We start from the raw sequence: 20,258 nt of genomic DNA, 5'->3' as shown, positions 1-20,258 counted from the left end.
AAATTACCAGTGGCACTCTAGATTAGGTCACCCTCCATTAGGAATATTAGCATCTTTATTTCCTACTTTGGTCAAATCATGCGATAAGACCGATTTATTTTGTGAGGCTTGTGTTCTGGCCAAACAGACACGTTCTACTTATTCGGTTTCAAATAAAAGGAGTTCTTCACTTTTTCAGATGGTACATTCTGATGTTTGGGGCCCTAGTCGTAAAACCTCCCTCTCTGGTCATCGTTGGTTTGCTTCTTTTATTGATTGTCATTCTAGGCATACATGGGTTTACCTTATGCACACTAAGTCAACTTTTTGCCTATTTTCAGCATTTCCATAGATTGGTCCAAACTCAGAAGTATTTGGCTAATAATGGCATCGAATATAAGGAACACCAATTTCAAAAGTATTTGGCTGATAATGGGATTATTCACCAGACTAGTTGTGTTTATACCCCAACCCAGAATGGTGTGGCTGAAAGGAAGATCCGACATTTGTTGGAAGTGACCAGGGCGTTGATGTTTTCGCGCTATGTCCCCTCCCAATATTGGGGGGATGCTATCCTCACTGCAACCTATCGCATTAATCGGTTGCCTTCTCGTGTTCTTGACTCTCGCACTCCGGCTGAACTTTTACATGGGAATTCCACCTTTGTAGTTTCTTCCAAGGTGTTTGGTTGTGTGTGCTATGCTAGAGACACGAAATCTCATGGTAAACTTGACCCTCGTGGGTTGCGGTGTGTTTTTTTGGATTACTCTTCAACCCAGAAAGGTTATAACTTATAAGTGTTATCATCCCCCTTCCCGTCGTACTCTGGTCAGTATGGATGTTGTTTTTTACGAACGTCTTTCCTATTATCCATCTCCACATCTTAAAGGGGAGAATTCTGGTTCTAGTGAAGATGTGTCTGTGCTTCTTCCCCTTGAGTCTCCTGAGTCTACTCCTACTTTGGAGCCTATGGCTGCTATCCAGCCCACTTTGGAGCCTACTTTGGCTGCTGCCCCTTCTTCCACAGGGATTCCTTTACAGGGGGAGCTTGTAGAAAATAATGATGGTCATGTTCCTAGTCAGGGGGAGTTGACTCCAATCTAAAAGACCATCAGTAAATTTCAGAAGAGAATTGACAACTCAAATGTTATCACCTACCAAAAGAGATGCTCCAAAAGAGGGCAGCATCAATCCACTGTGGCACCCATACCTATCCAATTGCCAGCTCAGGATCCAGATCCTCGTCCTTCTCCTCCTGATGAGACTTCTCCTTTCGAACTACCTATTGCCCTTCGCAAAGGTACTAGGACTTGCACCTTGCATCCTATTTCTCGCTTTGTTTCTTATAGATCTCTTTCTCCGTCTTTTCGTGCATTGTGCCTTCTCTTTCTTCTGTTTCTGTTCCTAAAAATTGGCAAGAAGCTTATGCAGATGGAAAGTGGAAGGCAGCTATGTTGGAAGAAATGAAAGCCTCAAGAAAAAATAATACTTGGGATCTCGTAGATCTTCCTCTAAGGAAAAAACTAGTGGGATGTAAATGGGTGTTTGTGGTCAAACAGAAGGTAGATGGCACTACGGATCGGTATAACGCAAGTCTGGTTGCAAGAGGCTTTACTCGGACATATGGGACTGACTACCAAGAGACTTTTGCTCATATTGCAAAGTTTTATACAGTTCGGGTTTTGCTATCTTGTGCAGTCAATCTTGGATGGGATCTACAACAGCTGGATGTGAAGAATGCCTTCCTAAATGGAGAACTTAGTGAGGAGGTGTACATGGATATTCCACCAGGGTTTTATTGTGACAGTAATCAAGGTAAAGTGTGCAAGTTGCAGCGAACACTTTACGGGCTGAAGCAGTCACCTAGAGCTTGGTTTGGTCGGTTTCACAAGGCCATAATTTCTGTGGGTTATAAACAGAGTAATGCTGATCACACTCTCTTTATAAAGAGGGCTGGAAAAACCATCACTGTTCTTATAGTCTATGTGGATGACATTGTGGTTACTAGCAACGATGGTGATGAGATCAACCGATTGAAGAAGTTTCTTGGGCACGAGTTTGAGATTAAAGATCCAGGGAAGCTACGGTACTTTCTAGGGATTGAGGTTGCCAGGTCCTCTAAAGGCATCTTTCTCTCCCAAAGGAAGTATGTCCTAGACTTGTTGTCTGAAACTGGTTTGTTAGGAATGTCACCCTTCAGATACTCCTATGGAGGCTACTGTTCGTCTCAAAGAAAAGGAGGGTGAACCTATTGATAAAGGCCGGTACCAAAGACTGGTGAGGAAGCTGATTTATCTCACACACGCGTCCAGACATTGCTGTTGTTGTGAGTATTGTGAGTCAGTTTATACATGACCCCTATTCTTCTCATATGGAGGTTGTCCTTCGGATCCTTCACTACTTGAAGTCAGCTCCTGGAAAAGGCATTCTTCTGTCTCCTCATGGTCACCTACGGATAGAGGCATATACTGATGCTGACTGGGCTGGTTCTACTGATCAGAAATCTATCTCTGGGTATTGTTCTTTCGTAGGAGGCAATCTTATCACTTGACGTAGCAAGAAGCAGAATATGGTGGCTTGGTCTAGTGCTGAAGTAGAGTTTTGTGCTATAGCACAGGGCATTTGTAAGTTACTTTGGCTGAAAGGCTTGCTACAAGACCTTGGTGTTCCTGTTCATCTCCATATGATGTTGTACTGTGACAACAAAGCTGCAATCAGCATTGCTCACAATCCAGTACAACATGATCACACCAAGCATGTTGAAGTAGACAGACATTTTATTAAGGAAAAGTTGGAGGACGGACTGATTTGTGTTCCTTTTGTGAAATCTACTGATCAGGTTGCTGATATTTTCACCAAGGGATTGTCTGAAAAATTGTTCTATCCTAATCTAGTCAAGTTGGGCATGATTGACATATTTGCTCCAACTTGAGGGGGAGTGTTAGAACCATAGTGGTACTTTAGACCCTTTTTTCTTATGTTTTTATGTTTCTATTTTGTGGACTTTAGTCCCATATTGCTTATTTGTACTTTTATTCTCTATTCTCAGTGATATAAATAAAGAGCTTGGGATAATCGTTATTCATCCAAGCCTTACTCTAATTCTAAATCTGTTAACATGATGCTTCCCGTGCGTGTATCTGACCCTCGTCAGCCATATAGTCATCCACATCAGCACCCATCTCAGAAGCTATCACAGGGTCTGGCCTACCTCCCTCCTGATCCAGCATTGGCTCACCTCTATCCCTCACCCAATCCACAATAGGGTCCTCATCATCTGAATCAACCTAAAAGATATCGGCGAGGTCAATAGTGCCCCTTTGTCCCTCATGTCCCATGCGTGTGTTGTAGTTTCGGCCTCAAGTTGTGGTGCATATACACTATGTCAAATAGACGTTCGGAACCCAATCTGTTGCGCCTCTTGGAGTGGATGAGCGAAAACGTACTCCAGTTCCTCTCACAGCCAGATGTGGAACATGTTTGGGCAAGGACCTTGATTACTATTCTCCTTAAATTCTCAACCGATTCCCCATACAACATCCATCATTCAGCTGCATAACAAGTTTACAACAAAAAAAGACGTGTCAAAATTTTTACAACTTTCAACTTTCAATACATATGTAATTTAAAAGAATAAGATATTGAATTGAGTACCAGCATCACCACGTGCTCTGCCTTGTACTGCAGTATCAGTTCCAAAACTCCCCAATGCATCCCTAAAAATCTTTGTCTATAACCATGTGGAAAATTAGTAATGACTCATTAACTAATTACTACTTACTAATTATATTCCAAATGAATTATAAGACTCACCTCATTGTTGCATATAAATTGTAGTCTACCATCTGGCTCCAACTTTTTTACTACTTGTTTCACAGCATCAATAAGTTGAGTATCCAACCCAAGCCTATTATTATATTGATACTTGGGGTTCAAGTAGTATGCTGAAAATTGTCATATAGAAGTAATTAGTAATATTACTAAAAAACTAAGATATGAATTAGTTACATAAACAATATTACTCACCAGCCTTATGCAGTAGATGCATAAGTTGATTCTCCCAGCGAGCATTGATAATATCCAAGAAGTGTTTGCTACTACGAGGAGCCACATTGAAGACATTATCCTTCATCAAGTCCATGGTAGTATATAGGACTGGCATGGTAGGCCCCTTGAGAGCGGAGTCCGCTATATATAGAACTTTAACTACTGGCTCCAAATCTTTCATCACTTTGCCTAGCTTTGTCCAGAATTCCTCAGAGGACATGGTTGCCTGTGCATCCCTCCCACCTGTGGTATTGGAACCCTTCCATCCAAACCACTCCTGAGAAGCAAACATAGATCTCAACCTGACCTTCTTTGTCTCAAAGCTTTTTAGGGCAATGTACTTTGTGGCAAATCTAGTCATGCCCGGCCTCACCAAGTCACCCCCACATTTTTCTCTCAATAGATTTAGTGCGAAGGAGTGGTTGTATACAAAGTTGGTGATTTGTCTTGTACTTTCCACCACAATCTTCACCAACTTTAACTTCCCCATATCCTTCAACATTAGATCAATGCAATGGGCCGCACAAGGAGTCCAGAAGAATCGGTACTTACTGTTATTCATCATCTTCTCACCGGCCTTCTTGAAGTTGCTTCCGTTATCCGTTACAATCTGGACAACGTTCTCTATTCCTACATCTTTTTCAACCACTTCCTTCAACAATCTATAAATATATTTTGCATCATTTATCTCTTTGGATGCATCCAGATTTGAGGAAAACTGTCATCCCATTACAATATACCATAAAATTGATGATGGACTTTCTTGTAGGCCCAGTCCAACCATCTACCATTATAGTCACCCCATATGTCTCCCACATACTCCTCATCTCCCCAATGTAATCATCAATCTCAAACTTCTGTTGAGGTAACCATTACCTCATATGGGGTGGGCCCCTTGAACCCTTGGCCAGCCTCTGCAATTGTATCAATCATGGTATCATAATGAGGGCCTTGTGCGGTATTTGCTAGGATGGTATGGTATAGCATCCACTTAGCTATTGATTCTTTCAAAAACCCCTTCATATTCTTCCATGCTCCTTTGATTTTTGGTTGAGTGCTTCCCTTCTTCCTATATAGTTTAAGATCTGATGCTGATGATGGTACTGGTATCGATAGAGGTTTTGGAGCTACCTTCATACTTTGTGATCTTTTAAAAGGATTCAATAACCCCCAAACTCTAGAACCTCCAGATGTGTCTGCTCCTCCACTACCCCCTACTCTCTGTCTCTATTGGTCTTCTCGAAAACTAACTTTACTACTCGAAACAAACCGTCGAAAGTCCCTAGCCTCCTGTGGTGTTTGTATATCATCAGGCATATAGATGGGGTCATCACTGTCATCATCATCAGAGTCATCACCATCATCATCATGGTATTCTCCTTCTCCTCCTCCCATTTAACTCCTCACTGCCTCCTCAAGTTATTCCCTTACCCTCTGCATTTCAGCCTTCCTCTTATTCTTTCCCCTCAAACTGCCACCAACTTCCCTAGCTACTTGAGGAGGGACCATATGGCAATCTACAACATCTTTAGATCCTCCAGTTAGATGTTGTTTAAGTCTACTGGACCCACCTCCCAAAAACTGCATGTGACAATAGTTACATTGGGATTTTCTCTTATCCCCATCAATTAGAGTGCAATGTAATCATGCAATGTCACCCCTAGGCTGCCTGGCTGGCCTCTGCTCTCTCTGCTCCCTCTGCTCCCTCTGCTTCCTCTATTGACTACTTTCCCCTACCTTCTGCTTTCCTTTCGCACGTTGTCTTTTACGATCCGTCATAATAATACTTGTTTACTGCAATGTAAGTAAAACAAATGATTAAAAACTTAATGTAGAAATACTTCAATTGAGACTTTGAGAGTACTAAAACAATTATATAGCTATTTAATATTTTTCCCCTAACCCTTTTATTTTTCTCATAATTAAAAACAATTTTTTATAAATAATTCTCATATAAATATTGACCTAACACAACAAAATCGAAATGATTAAACATAATATATATCTAATGCACTTCAAAAACATGTAGAAATTATATTCATATTTTTTCATGATTTTTCAAACCAAAACCTAATATTTTTCCTTATTTTTTTATTTTTTTATTTTTAAATATTTTTCTTAATTTCTGAAAACAAAAATAATTATTTATGGGCAAAAAAATAATTTCGACGCCGTGAAGCCGTAGATCAGCCAATGGTGTCTAACATATATTTAGTTGATTCCCATCCAATTTATATTATCCCTAATTTTTTCCTATTTTTGCTGTAGGAAAATCAATTTTTAAAATCAGAAAATATAAAATATAAAATACACATGTACAAAAAATTTCAACACTGTGAGGCTGTAGATCGGCCTCCGGTGTCTAACATATATCATCACCATCCAACAACTCTTGAACATAGTATTTTCAACAAAAAATAGTTTTAGAGGAAACAAAATTACCTTAAACAGTGAAAAATCCTTCACAATCTTGGTAGGAGGTGTTTCCGACGTGTTTCTGGCGATGATCCGTCGAAAAAGATGAAGAACAAGGTGGAAGATGCTTAGAATCCAAGTTGGAAAAGTGAAACAAGAAAAACACAAAAAAGAGCCTATGCCCAGCTCTCGGTCAAAATATCGACCATTAGAAGCAAAATATGGGTTTTATAGGGGGCCTTTAATGAGTCACGTGGGGGGAATTGTAACATTTCGGCGATATTTAGATATATTGCCGAAATATGCCGAAATGGCCCGAAATATCAATGAAATATTATACTTTTTCATTTCGCTTAGCCATTTCGTCTCGGTGGGCTCAAAATTTACTGATATATCGGCGAAATTGGTACCATGTCTCCAGCTCAGTTTTCACTTGGATAAGTCAATAAAGTTTATTTATTATTAGTATAAAAAAAAGGCGTACCCAGTGCATAAGGCTCCCGCCACTGCGGGATCTAAGGAGGGTCATAATAAAGTTTAAAGTAAATTACTTGCACCCCCTGTACTATGGCCCGATTGCTTGACAAGTGATTTACAGACATCGGATTTGAACGAAGCAAGCACTACCACCACCCATCACTAACACTACCGCCTCCCATCACTTGCAGATTGCTATTGAATGGAAACACATTTCTTTCCTTCTCTGTTTACCCCTCCAACATGCTCGAAAACCCTAAAACACCCAACTTTGGTTCCATCCCCATTCATGATAGGTCTATGAATTACTCTATTTTTAACAAAACAAACTAGTACAGGGGGTGTAAAAGTAACTTACCCTAAAGTTTATTTATTATAATTTTAAAAAAAAAAAAAAAGTAAATAGTGCACTATACAAGCCCAAAAGCTATACAGTTGGAGATAACAATATACAGAGAAGGATCTGAAGTTATTCCAGATATTTTGCAGGCACTGAATTCAATGGAAGAGAAGCCCACCACCAAATTCTCTGTTTCCACATGATAAGCTGCTTCCATATGGCCTTCAAAAACCCTGTTGTTCCTCTCTTTCCACAAATTCCATGTTTCAGCCACTAGACTCTATTTAAACACTTCGCTTCTTCATCCCACTAGCCAAATGGAATTTGTCTTAGAAAAACAATGCTGAAGTTGAAAAACTTCACTTCTCTCCATAACCAAGATGGGAATGGTCAAGCATAGTCTGAAATCTCGCGAGATCTCGTCGAGATTCTCGGTTTTCCAATTTCCCAAGTCGAGATGGCCTACGAAACTTAAAATGTCAATATCTCTCTGAGATCTCGGATCTCGGAGAGATCTCGGTTTGACATAGGAAAATGCCCATCTAGGTCCTTTATATGAGTGCCACATCTCGAGATCTTGCTAGAAATTCTTAGTATACAGACACCTATCTATGCCAGGAACCAAGATAGAAAACAGACACTTATTTATGCCTAATATCATTTAAGTAAATGCTTTTGTATTTGTATTTCATTTACTTAAGATAGTATTCATAAATAAGCAAATACCACCCCCCCATTTGAATCCAATAAAAATAGTTAAAAAATCAAATTCCAAAAAGAAAAAAAGTCAACCCCCCAGTTCAAGAACAAAAACTGGATTTTCGGCGATAGGTGTAATTTTCAACTTTCTAATGCTGGGGTTTTTCTCAAATCTAGAAATTCCATAAATCTTATTATGGTAAAATATTGCTAAAAACCAAAAGTGCGGTAAAATATTCATTTGTTTTGATGTCAAAAATTATTTTCATTGAAGCGATTTTGGACATTGGCGCAAGAATTAAGTTTGACCGGTACATAACTCTTTCAATATAAATCAGATTTTAGCAATCTTGGACTTGTTGGAAAGCTATGTTTTGAAAGCTTTCCAACAAGTCCAAGATTGCTTAAATCTGATTTATATTGAAGGAGTTATTTACCGGTCAAACTTAATTCGTGCTTGCTAATGTCACAAAATCGCTCAATGAAAATATATTTTTGGACATCAAAACAAATGAATATTTTACTACACTTTTGGTTTTTAGCAATGTTTTACCATATTAAGATTTATGGAATTTTTAGATTTGAGAAAAACCCCAGCATTAGAAAGTTGAAAATTGCACCTACCGCCGAAAATCCAGTTTTTGTTCTTGAACTGGGGGGATGACTTTTTTTCCTTATGGAATTTGATTTTTCAACTATTTTTATTGGATTCAAATAGGGGGTATTTGCTTATTTATGAATAATATGTTAAGTAAATGAAATACAAATACAAAAGCATTTACTGAAACTCCTATTTGGACTTTGTTTTTGCAAAATCTAATAATGTCATTGTGTTTAAATGGCCTAAAATAGGTTGTATACCGATTTTCAGACCCAAAAGAGGTCTAAAACCCACCGAGATGGGCTTCCGAGTCTGAAAAAAAAAATGCACAAACTCGCCGAGATCTCGGCCCAACTCGATTTTTTGCTGGGCCGAGATGGCTTCGAGACCCGAGTTTTCGAACCTTGTGGTCAACAGGGATCACTACTCAGTAGTATGTTGGGAATGCTAGCAGGAAACAAGCTTTTACCATGATCGAATAAGTAATTATCCTTCCCCATTGATAACCTCATTCACTCTACAACCAGCTCCCACATAGACTTCTTATACGGAGCCTCCAATAGAAGTCAAAGGAGAAGCAAACGAAGACTGTTCACTTTTATCAGAAAGCTATCTCAAAATTGCTCCAATTCAAACATCACACCCACTTCATTTTTTTTAAACAATCTTCCACCTTTGGCACTGCCTCAAAAGCACATCCACACACAGGTTTGGAACCCTAGATAATGAGAAGCCCCCACAAAAAGCTATTGCATCACACTATCACTATCATCTGCAAACTGAACCATCCACTTTTAAAAGGAATAAGAATGACAAGATTGGTTCTCTGTGGCAAATTCCTTGCAGCTTTTGACACTTCTTTGAAACACTAATGTAGGTAACAGCCTTTCATTCACTTCCTCCATTTTTCTTTGAATCTCATTTGTTACCCCTTTTTCTTTGAGAAATTCCAACAGTATGTGGTTATACACCTTTTCAATGTCAGGCCGCAAACCAACCCTAGCATTTCATTCCATAATCGTGAGTTGATAGTTGAATTTTTAATTTAAACTCCATCTATTTTGATAGTAAGTAGCATTTCATTCCATAATCCTTATAGCATAAGGCACAAGATATAATTCATAACTAATTGGAATTAGATAAAATGTTTAGCTGATAATTCTATTTGCCTACGTGTATCATGGCTACACTGCATTAGAAACTGCTCGATCTGGAACATGTTTAAACTTAATACCCATACAGACTAAAATCTGAATAATTGCATATGATTTCATTTTATGCAATTTTCCATGTTTTCTGGTTCAGTTTTAGAAATTTATTTGAAGTCCCAAGTCTTTGAAATAGTAATCTTTATATATGACAATTTATGAAGTTCGGAAACACTCTACACAGGTAGAAGACCATACAAACAAGACCAATCTGACCACAAGATAATTAATCTAACAAAAGTCGAGGGAAAAATAAGAGCTAACTACAAAGTCTAGTAAACAGGAAGTTCATGATAACCAAATAGTACAGGGGGAAAAAATCATTAAAGTGACCAAATAATAAAGAATATAAAGAGAAAAGGTAGAGGGGGGGAGAGCCTAACCACTCAACATGGATTGGTGGTCATGGATATGTGCCTCATCACACAGGATCGTAAGATAGGGGAGCCTATCTGCCCTAAGGTAAGGTGGTGGAAGCTGAAAGGAGACTCCTTGAAGTCATTTACTAACAAAGTAGTCAACCAAGGAAAGTGGGACTTGGAGGGAGATCCTAATTTGATGTGGAATGAGATGTCTACGTGTATTAAGAAGGTGGCTAAAGAGGTCCTAGGAGAATCGAAAGGAAAACGTCATTCCCCTAGGGAGACTTGGTGGCGGGATGATGAGGTCCAAGTAGCCATCAAGACTAAGACAGCTTGTTTCAAGGCATGGCAAAGGACTAAGGATGTAGAAGATCTAAAAAGGTATAAATCTGCTAGAAATTAAGCAAAGAAGATTGAGAGGAATGCAAAGACGAAAAAATATGAAGATCTCTATAACAACCTGAACACCAAAGAAGGGGAAAAATTTATCTATAACATAACTAGAATGAAGGAAAGGATGAGTAGAGATTTCGACCATGTCAGATACATTAAAAGTGATGATGGTAGTCCTAGTAAGCGATAAGGACATCGAGGAGAGATGGAATGATTATTTATACAGCCTACTTAATGAAACCAATCCTAGGTACAGTGGACCGGAAGAAGGAACTACACATGTTGTCAACTGTCGGAGGTATAGACGTACAATTAGGGTTTCTGAAGTAAAAGAAGCACTAAGAAAGATGAAAATAGCCAAGGCTCCAGACCCAAATGGGGTCCCAATAGAAGCATAGAAGAGCTTAGGAATCTATGGCTTATCTTGGTTAACTAAGTTGTTTAATAAGATTATGTGCACCGAGAGAATGTCAAATGAATGGAGGAGAAGCATTGTGGTCCTGATTTACAAAATTAAGGTGATGTCCAAAGTTGCAACAGCTATAGAGGCATAAAACTAATGAATCGTACTATGAAATTATGGGAGACAGTTATTGAAACACACTTGAGAAAAAAGACCACTATTTCGGAGAACCAATTTTGTTTTATGCCAGAAAGATCCACAACAGAAGCTATTTATCTACTTAAGAGACTCATGGAAAGATTTAGAGATAGTGAGAAGGATCTCTATATGGTCTTTATTGACCTTGAAAAAGCTTATGACAGAGTTCCTAGAGATTTAACCTATCATGTGCTAGGGAGGAGAAATGTTTCAAGTAAATATGTGGACATAATTAAAGATATGTATCATGGTATGGTGACTAGTGTAAGAACCGTGGGGAGTCAAGGTAGTGAATTCCCAATTACAGTTGGGTTACATCAAGGATCAGTTTTACGCCCTTATCTGTTTGAGTTAACTAGAGACATCCAAAATGAGGCTCCATGGTACATGTTTTTTGTTGATGACATTGTTTTGGTGGATGAGACAAGAGCTGGGATTAATGCCAAACTGGAGTTATGGAGATCAACCTTGGAATCAAAAGGTCTTAAGACAAGTAGAACAAAGGCGAAGTATATAGTATGTAACTTTAGCAACTCTAGGACAGATAATGAAGGGGTGAAAGTTGATGAGATGGAGATTCCGCAAAGTAGCCATTTTAGGTATCTAGGATCAATCATCAGTATGGAAGGTGATACAGAGGATGATGTCTCACAAAGGATTAAAGTAGGGTGGATGAACTGGAGAAGGGCATCCGGAGTGTTATGTGATTGATGGATCCCTTTAAAGTTTAAAATAAAGTTTTAAAGGACAGTCATAAGACCGGGTATGATGTAAATGCGGAGTGTGGGGTAGTTAAGAAGCGTCATCTAGGTAAGCTAAGTGTAGCAGAGATGAGGATGTTGAGATGGATGAGTGGTAAAACTAGGAAGGACAAAATAAGGAATGACCATATTAGAGCTGATTTGGGAGTAGCCCTGATTCAAGATAAGCTACGAGAAAGTCGTCTGAGGTGGCATGGCCATGTTCAACGGAGGCCTTGGGATGCTCCAGTTCGGACGAGTGACTTGATTCAGATTGAAGGTACTAAAAGAGCTACGCACATGCCTAAAATGACCCTAGGAGAAGTGGTGAGGAAAGACATGCATAGTTTAGGTCAAGTCTTAGGTCATGTCTCTAGTATGACGTTGAATAGAGCTGATTGGAGGGCAAGGATCCATGTGGTCGACCCCAGTTAGTTTGTATAAGACTGATTTGTAGTTGTAGTAGTTGCTGTTGTTGTTGTTCTTGTGTTCCTTTTCTTTTACTTTTATTTTAATATTTTGTTGGGATAAGGCCGAGTTAATGTAGTCGTAGTTGATAAAGAGAAAAGGTAGAGGAAGACAAAAATAAATAAAATAAAAACAAATGGTAAATATAATTTCAGAAGCCACTGACCTCATTGTAAGTGGTTCTACCCTTGCTTTCGACTTTCTCACAGACTACAAACAACCCAAAGAAATGATAAAAGACAAAGTTAGTAAAAAAATAATCAGCAATAAGCCTACAAACAAGAAGTTATCCCATGCCACACCAAAATGGAATTGAGACTATGTAATCCATATACCAACTCAGAAAGAAAGGGTCCATTAGGATCTTCAGAATCCAAGCCACCTAGAATTGGTTCAGTTTTATGTCGAATCAGGCGACATTAATCATGGAATTTCACACAGGTGTCTCCATACCCAGCTCCCACTATTATAGGAACTGAAACCTCCAAAGATAGGTGGATCTTTCAACTCTAACAAATCATGAATACAAATCATTATGGTCAAAATCTAAACTTTTGATTAACAGTAGTTTTAACCTTATCTTTTAAGCAAATATCCAAAAATCATAGGACTTGACACTTTCATAATACAAATTGACAATAAGGCCCTGTCTGTTGCATTGTAAAATTTTCCCTGCAAATGAAATTTTACTCACATAAACCTTCTCTTATATTCAATGTCATTTTCTGCATTGTACGTCAAACAAACTGCGGAAATCCTATTTTATAGGAAAATATTCCTTTTGACCTTTTTACATGGAAACAAACAGAGCCAACCAAATGAATCAAGAATATTGTAGGAAAAGTCACCTTTCATGCTGAATTGGCGGAGTCCCCGGCCACTCTTATCGGCGCCAACCGCCCTTTGACCTCTCTTCTTTTTCTTGCCACTGTTTAAAATTCATAGATCAGTTTAAACCTTCTTCTTCTTTCTTTTCTTTTTTTTTGGGGGGGGGGGGGAAGTAGAATTCAGCCTAGATATACAGCACTGAACGGACAATCCATTACAAAACATAAAGAGAAATGGGACCAGAAAGTAAGAATAATGCTTCTTATTTACTTCATTGCAACATTAGGGATGGTAGAGGACGAAGAGCTTCAATTGTACTTCTTCCATACAACAATGACCAACTTCATGGCATCCCAAATTTGAGGGTATCTTCAGCAATCAAAATAATCATTCAACAATACAGGCCATTAAATACAAATACAGCTCTAAATTGTTTTTCCAAACTCCCCCCAATAATAAATTCCTCCCACCATAAACTAAATTTCACGAAATGCAAGATATTTTCAAGGAAAAAGAAACAAATAATTTTTTTTTTTTTTTTTAAAAACTCACACGACGCCGCCTTGAGATCCAGCGTCATCCCCACCAATATTGAGATGATTCAATCTGATTAAAGCATTCTCACTGGCGGGTGTGGCCATAGCCTGCTCACTCCGGCTCGATGGAGACCCCGCACTTCCACTGGTAGAGACCGATTGACCGGAGATGGTGGTTCCCCAAGGCCTCGAAGTCCCTCCTCTTGAAATACTGGGCAGATTCTTCTCCCCATCTTCTAGATGATTCCCGCCAGTAACAACCATTCCTGCCAATTTGCCTCCAAAATTAACCAGAATCAATAGAAAAGACATGACATGCAAGAACTACAAAACCTAAGAACTTAACAAAGCAAGATCTCTGCTTAGGAGCAAAACCCAGAAGAAACTGACATTATTAAACCTTATAATTGGAAAACTACGTCTGAACATCAACAGGCCTTGAGCATCAGTCAAACATCTTCTGTTAAGAGGATTAAACAGTAACTACCAAAACCAAAACTAAAACCAAATGGGTCTCCCTCTCTTTGTCTGTGTGCGTGTGTGACAGATGTAACATATGTATTAAAACACGAGAAGCAGTAAACAACCGGCGGCCAACACAGAAAACCGTTTAAAGCAGCGAGGGGAAGGGAAGAACACACGGGTTCAATACTTTCGGTCAGACTGTCAGAGTATCAGACATAGAGAGAGAATGAGACTGGAATAAAAGAGAGGGAATGGGAATGAGGGGCGTTTGGATATTTTGTTTCTTTCTTCGTTATGAGTCTTACAGATGGACCCCTGGACTGAACCAACCAGAGTCCCAAGACAAAGAACCATGAGTATCTAAAAAAGGACCATTGCAAGCAAAGTCCAAACTCCCAACCCAACCCAATAAATTTGAGTTTTGATTGATTAGATTATCCAACCTCTGATCCTAGCCGTAGTAACATATGCTAATCTCATACAAGTTGGGAAGAATTAGAAGACATTAGTCATGGTGGACTTCATTCCACCAATCCACCTTAGGCAAAAATTTCATTCCTTGCATTGTGAATAATTGTGGTTTGAAGGTTTTGATATACCTTCGAAAGTCTAAGTTGTTTGTGGATCAATTTCAATCCGTTTACTCTACTACCAATCCTTTAGACCCTGCATCTATCGAATGTTTGTTTGAATATGTAACCTCTGCTGAGGATAATAGTTAGCTCACATCTATCCCTTCCGAAGATGAAAGTAGAGAGAGGGTTTTTGGAATAGGTGACTTAAAATGTCCCGGACACAATGGTATTTCTGCTATATTTTATCAACAATGTTGGGACTTGGTTAGGGATGACATCATTTGTTATGTGCATAATTTCTTTTCAAATATATTTTTGCCCTTTGGAATTAATCATACCTTAATTACTTTGGTGCCTAAGATAAGGTTGCGCATGTGGATGATTTTAGGCCTATAACTAATGTACAATACTATTGGGAAAAAGAACTTTGTCTGGGAGTGTGGCCTACGTCAGCACTCCTATGAGTCTATCTCTCTCCTCCCAATTTGAAAAGATACTTATGCCCCCCTTGTTTTGAGAAGGAGAGAGATAGACACATGGAAGTGTTGGCGTAGGCCACACTCTCAGACAGAAAACTATTTCCCATAAAATTATTGCTAAGATTTTAGCAAATAGGCTTAGACACTTTTTGCATCATTTTATTTCTCCATTTCAAACAGCCTTTGTTAAGGATAGGCATAATTCAGATGATATCATAGTTGCTCAATAAATTTTTCATTTTCTTACACGCCATAAAGGTCGTAGAGGCCCGGCTGCCTTTAAATTAGATATGTCTAAGGCCTATGATAGGGTGGAATCGGGGTATCTTCGAGCCATTTTTTAATTTTTAGGTTTTAACCATAGGTGTGATATGATATGCAACATTTGTCTTATGTTTCTTACTCAATTAAGTTAGAAGAAAGTGGAGTGAGGAAAGATTGCTAATGTGAGCCTCGTGGTGAGAAAAGAGGTTGATGCAAGTTTTTGGCCGTCATTTATGCGTGAGTTTTTCGCCACCGTCTTCTCCTGTGCCTCCCTGCTACTTTCTCCTCCGTCGTCGCCTTCTCTCCACTCACATCAACCCTTTTTCCCTACACTTATGTCTCGGCCTTTCTGAAACCTCTGGTAGAGCCTCACTCCAGAGTAGCTTAAGCCCACCCACTCCGCTCTCGTTCGCCCTCTCTACCAGTACTTTGGGCTCTGTCCCCCCTGCCATTACACCCCTAACCCAGCTGCTTTCTTGAATCCCCTTACCCACCACTCATGGAAAAAAACGTGCTCCTGCAACTTCCTCCACCCCAGTGAGTTGATCCGCCCGGGGACACTTCTTCGCCACCTTCAGACACGGACGATTCACTCACGCTGGATGACGACTTTGAAGATCAGCTTGAGCTTCAAGTGGAGTTAACGCGTGTGGGTAAGATTCTCAATGGCAAACCCTACCGGAAGCAAGCCATCATCGACGCACTGGTCTCAACCTAGGATCTGATCCACGGAGTGCAGGTTACCCCCATGGATACTCACCAATACCTTTTCCAATTTAACCACGCCCTGGATGTTAAAAATGTGATAGAAGGTGCTCCTTGGTCTGTCTTTGGAAATCTTTTGATCTTAAAGAAATGGAATCTGTTGCAACAGTGGGAGTACAAACATCAGGATTTCTGGGTACAATTCCATAAAATTCCCCATGAGATATTGTATGAGAATTTGGGGTTACAACTTGCTTCCAAGGTTGGAAAGCCACTGGTTTCGATGCTTATAGCAGGCTCCAGAGATGGCTCGTCTCCTCCCTTTTTTCATTGTTGAGTGGATCTCAACATCACCAAGGCTCTGCGCAAAGAGATTACTCTGAAGAGACAAGCAGGAACACAAATCCTAGTCACAGTTCGCTACGAAAGGCTGCCGATGTTTTGCTACTATTATGGAGTGATAGGACATGATGAGCGACGATGCGAACAGTTATTTAATGCCCAGTACCTTCACAGATCATAGCACAAAAATGCCCTAAAGTTTCAGTATGTCAAGCCTTCGCTTCGATCCTGTTCGACTTAAGCCTTCGTGTGCTCACCCCCGACCATCACAGCCTGGAGCTCGCCCCTCGACTCTAGGCTATAGGGCAACAAAGTACTCCAGGGGAGGACCAGCAACCAGTTCAGACTCCACCTTCCACGCTGGAGAACCATTCAGGGACTACTGGAGTTGCCGGAGAAGGCCATGCAAACCAGCCAACACCCCAGATCCCCATGCGCATGCGACAGCATCCTGCACAATGTCCATGTGGACTAAGTTTACAGGAGGAGGCGATCCTGCCCCAGCTGCCACCTGACACTCTGTCCTTTGCCAGGCACCAAATGAGTACGACCCTGTCCCCTCATCACTTTATTCCCAACGACCAAATCATTCTCTCATCGGATCATGTACCACCACATGATCTGTTACACCCCCATCATCCCTCAAATCATCGTCCTGCCCACCTTGATTTCTCAACCTCGTATCAACTCCTCTCCACTTTACAGAACCATCTTCCTCATTTTCCAAATCAACCAAAACCATTAATATCTCTCCTCCCCCTTTTTGAGGGTTGTTCCGTATCCTCTCTACTCCCCCCCCCCCAAAAAAACTCAGTTATTATGACCCAACCTAAACCCACCCTGGCCCTAACCCATCACACCTCTAGCCCAACCACGGCCCACACCCACTTCACTAACCCAAACTTAACAGCAACCTCTCTGAGTAATCTCCATGCACCTGGAACAGTCCCCAACACCCCCAACACCACTCTCTTAACTGAACAGAGCCAGCCAATACTGCTCAGTCCCCACTCAACCGCCCTCGTTTTAGTTCACACTCCTACACTCTCCCCAACTCCCACTCCTCCCACATCCCTACCCATTACATCATTTACTCCCAAGTCAAGAGCTGAATCGGACAATCTAAAAAACTAGCACGTCAGGCTAGAATTAAATCAACAGTCAGGGCAAAACCAGCTGAAATGAAGTCGTCGGGTACTTGGGCAAAATGGGCAAAGCATGGACAGAATGAGGAGCATCAAGAATTAGGGATCCAATATGCTATTTCTGACCATTTTTTTTTATGGAAAACCCCTTGGAGGTTGGGGCCAATCCACCCCACCAGGGGAAATGAAGCTGCTGAGTTGGAATTGCCAGGGGATTGGGAGACCCCTGACTAGGCGATTTTTACATCATCTCTCCCACTCTCACCATCCGGATATTCTATTTTTTATGAAAACAAAGAGCAACTGGAAGAATATGAATCAGATTGGGCGTCGTTTGCAATTATTCTCTTCCCAGATAATGGATCCAACAGGCTCAATAAGGGGTTTACGTCTTTTTTGGAAGCAACACATGAATATTTTTATCCTTTGTGTTGATAATTGGCTCATTGACATGGAGGTAAAATCAGACAACTCTCCTCCTTTCTTTTTAACTTGTGTCTACGGTGATCCTGTTAGAGCAGATAGACAAAAGGTTTGAAATGACATTATCTCCTTTGGCCATAATCGCTCCAAGAACTGGGTCTACATGGGGGACTTTAACTCCTTCCTATCTTAATATGCGAAGAAAGGGGGCTCTATCAAACAAGCCAAGGATGTGGAGAACTTTAGGAATTTTCTGTTTGCTTGTGGTCTAATTGATATTGGAGCCCAGGGACCGGCTTTCACCTGGACTAATAGACGCAAGGGGGAGGCCAATATTCGGATTAAGTTAGATAGGATCCTATCTAACAATGCTTGGAAGATTGCTTTCCCGGAGGCCATTGTTACTGTAATTCCTGGTGTGGGGTCTGATCACTTACTTCTTTGTATTGATACAAAAAGGGGGAAATCTTCAAGGGTCAGGCCTTTTTATTTTGAGAACATGTGGTTCACTCATGAAGATTGCAAGAGGGCGGCTGCTAGAGCTTGGTCATTACCTCCAGCCAGGGATGCCGCCACTACTCTCCATTCCAAAACTGCTAATTGCAAAAAGATTTTCAAAGAGTGGAATAGAGATGTTTTTGGAAATGTGCAACGTCAGCTTGAGAGCCTTCTAAAGGAGCTAGAGCAGATTCAAAGTCACCCTTCTCAGGCCTCCAAAGAGAGGGAAGTGGAAATCCAAAAGTTGTTGGAGGAGCAGTTCAATAGGGAGGAGTCCCTATGGCAGTAAAAATCCAGGGTTCTTTGGCTGAATTGTGGGGATAAGAATACCCATTTTTTTCATGCTTCGACCATCCAGCGTTGCCACAGAAATAAAATTCATAGATTCCGCCTTGCTTCAGGAGATTGGTCCCAATCAGAGTCTGAGATCTTTGATGAAGTTCTGACCCATTATAAAACCATTTTTGCTTCTGAAGGCATTGATGGCAAATCTCTCAATACTGTGCTTCAATCCATTACCTCCTCGATGGACTCTCAGGCTAATGAGCACCTTTGTAAAATCCCTGACAAGGAGGAGATTAAATTGGCTTTGCTCTATATGGCTTCCCTCAAGTCTTCGGGGCCTGATGGGCTCCCCCCAGTCTTCTATCAAAAGCTATGGGACTTGGTCTATGATGATCTCTGTTCCTTTGTTCGAGACTTGTTTGAAAGAGGCTATCTTCCCCCTGGTGAGAACCCAACTATGATATGCCTGATTCCAAAGGTGAACCAACTGAAAACTGTGGACCAATTTCGTCCGATTAGTCTATGCAATGTGTCTATCAAAATTGCTACAAAGATTATTGCCAACAGGCTGAAAGGTTATCTGGATACTGTGACTGCTCCAAACCAGTCAACCTTTGTACCCAACAGATCTATTTCTGATAATGTTTTGATAGCTCATGAAGCTTTTCTTTACATCAAAAGCAAGAAGAAAGGAGGCAAAAGGTTCCTTGCTTTGAAGCTCGACATGCAAAAGGTATACGACCGATTAGAGTGGCCCTTCATTAAATCGGTTCTTATCCGATTTGGTTTCAGCAGGAGGTGGGTGAGCTTTATTATGTCCTGCATCACTTCTGTGTCTTATAGCATGTTGGTTAATGGGGCGGAGCGGGGCACTATTACTCCATCCAGGGGTATCCGACAGGGAGACCCCCTCTCCCCTGCTATTTTTGTGCTGTGCTTACAGGCCTTGAGTGCTCTTCTCGCTCAAGCTGAGATTTCAGGTCTTATTAAAGGTCTGAAGGTGCGTAACCGTACCTCTCCGTTATCTCATTTATTGTTTGCCGATGATAACATTCTTTTCTCTGAGGTTTCTGTTCAAGAAGTGCATAATTTGAAGGCGTGTTTGGAGACCTATTGCAATGCCAGCGGTCAGCGTATAAATCTCAAGAAGTCATCAATCACCTTCTCCCCAAATACCATTCCAAAATTCAGGCCGTGGTTCTCAAGGATCTTAAAGATTCCCTATGGTCCTACTCCTAAAAAATACCTTGGGCTACCCTCTCAATTTGGGGCTTCAAAATTGGAGCTCTTTCGAGAGATTAATGACCGCACTTCAAAGAAAATACAAAGTTGGAAGCAACGACTTCTCTCCCCTGCCGGGAAGGAAGTTCTCATCAAGTCCGT

The 20,258-nt window shown here is 40.5% G+C and overlaps 1 protein-coding gene across 2 annotated transcripts in view; it reads right to left on the bottom strand.

The window, feature by feature from the left end:
- LOC122656564 (transcription factor-like protein DPB) overlaps positions 1-14,180 on the bottom strand; it is a 60,617-nt gene extending 46,437 nt beyond the window's left edge. The window contains exons 1-4 of one of the 2 annotated variants that reach the window (XM_043851144.1): positions 14,095-14,180; positions 13,711-13,960; positions 13,179-13,258; positions 12,497-12,540 (exon numbers count right to left, since the gene is read on the bottom strand). In XM_043851144.1, the coding sequence (XP_043707079.1) occupies positions 12,497-12,540; positions 13,179-13,258; positions 13,711-13,958 (372 nt within the window). In that variant the 5' untranslated portion in view covers positions 13,959-13,960; positions 14,095-14,180. The other variant, XM_043851143.1, reaches the window with a different exon arrangement.
- Positions 14,181-20,258: the final 6,078 nt, after the last annotated feature.

The sequence above is a fragment of the Telopea speciosissima genome, chromosome 3 (assembly GCF_018873765.1).
Source record: "Telopea speciosissima isolate NSW1024214 ecotype Mountain lineage chromosome 3, Tspe_v1, whole genome shotgun sequence".
Lineage (NCBI taxonomy): Eukaryota > Viridiplantae > Streptophyta > Magnoliopsida > Proteales > Proteaceae > Telopea > Telopea speciosissima.
Note: the sequence above shows the minus strand (reverse complement) of the source record. Positions and strands in the feature narration are given on the sequence as shown.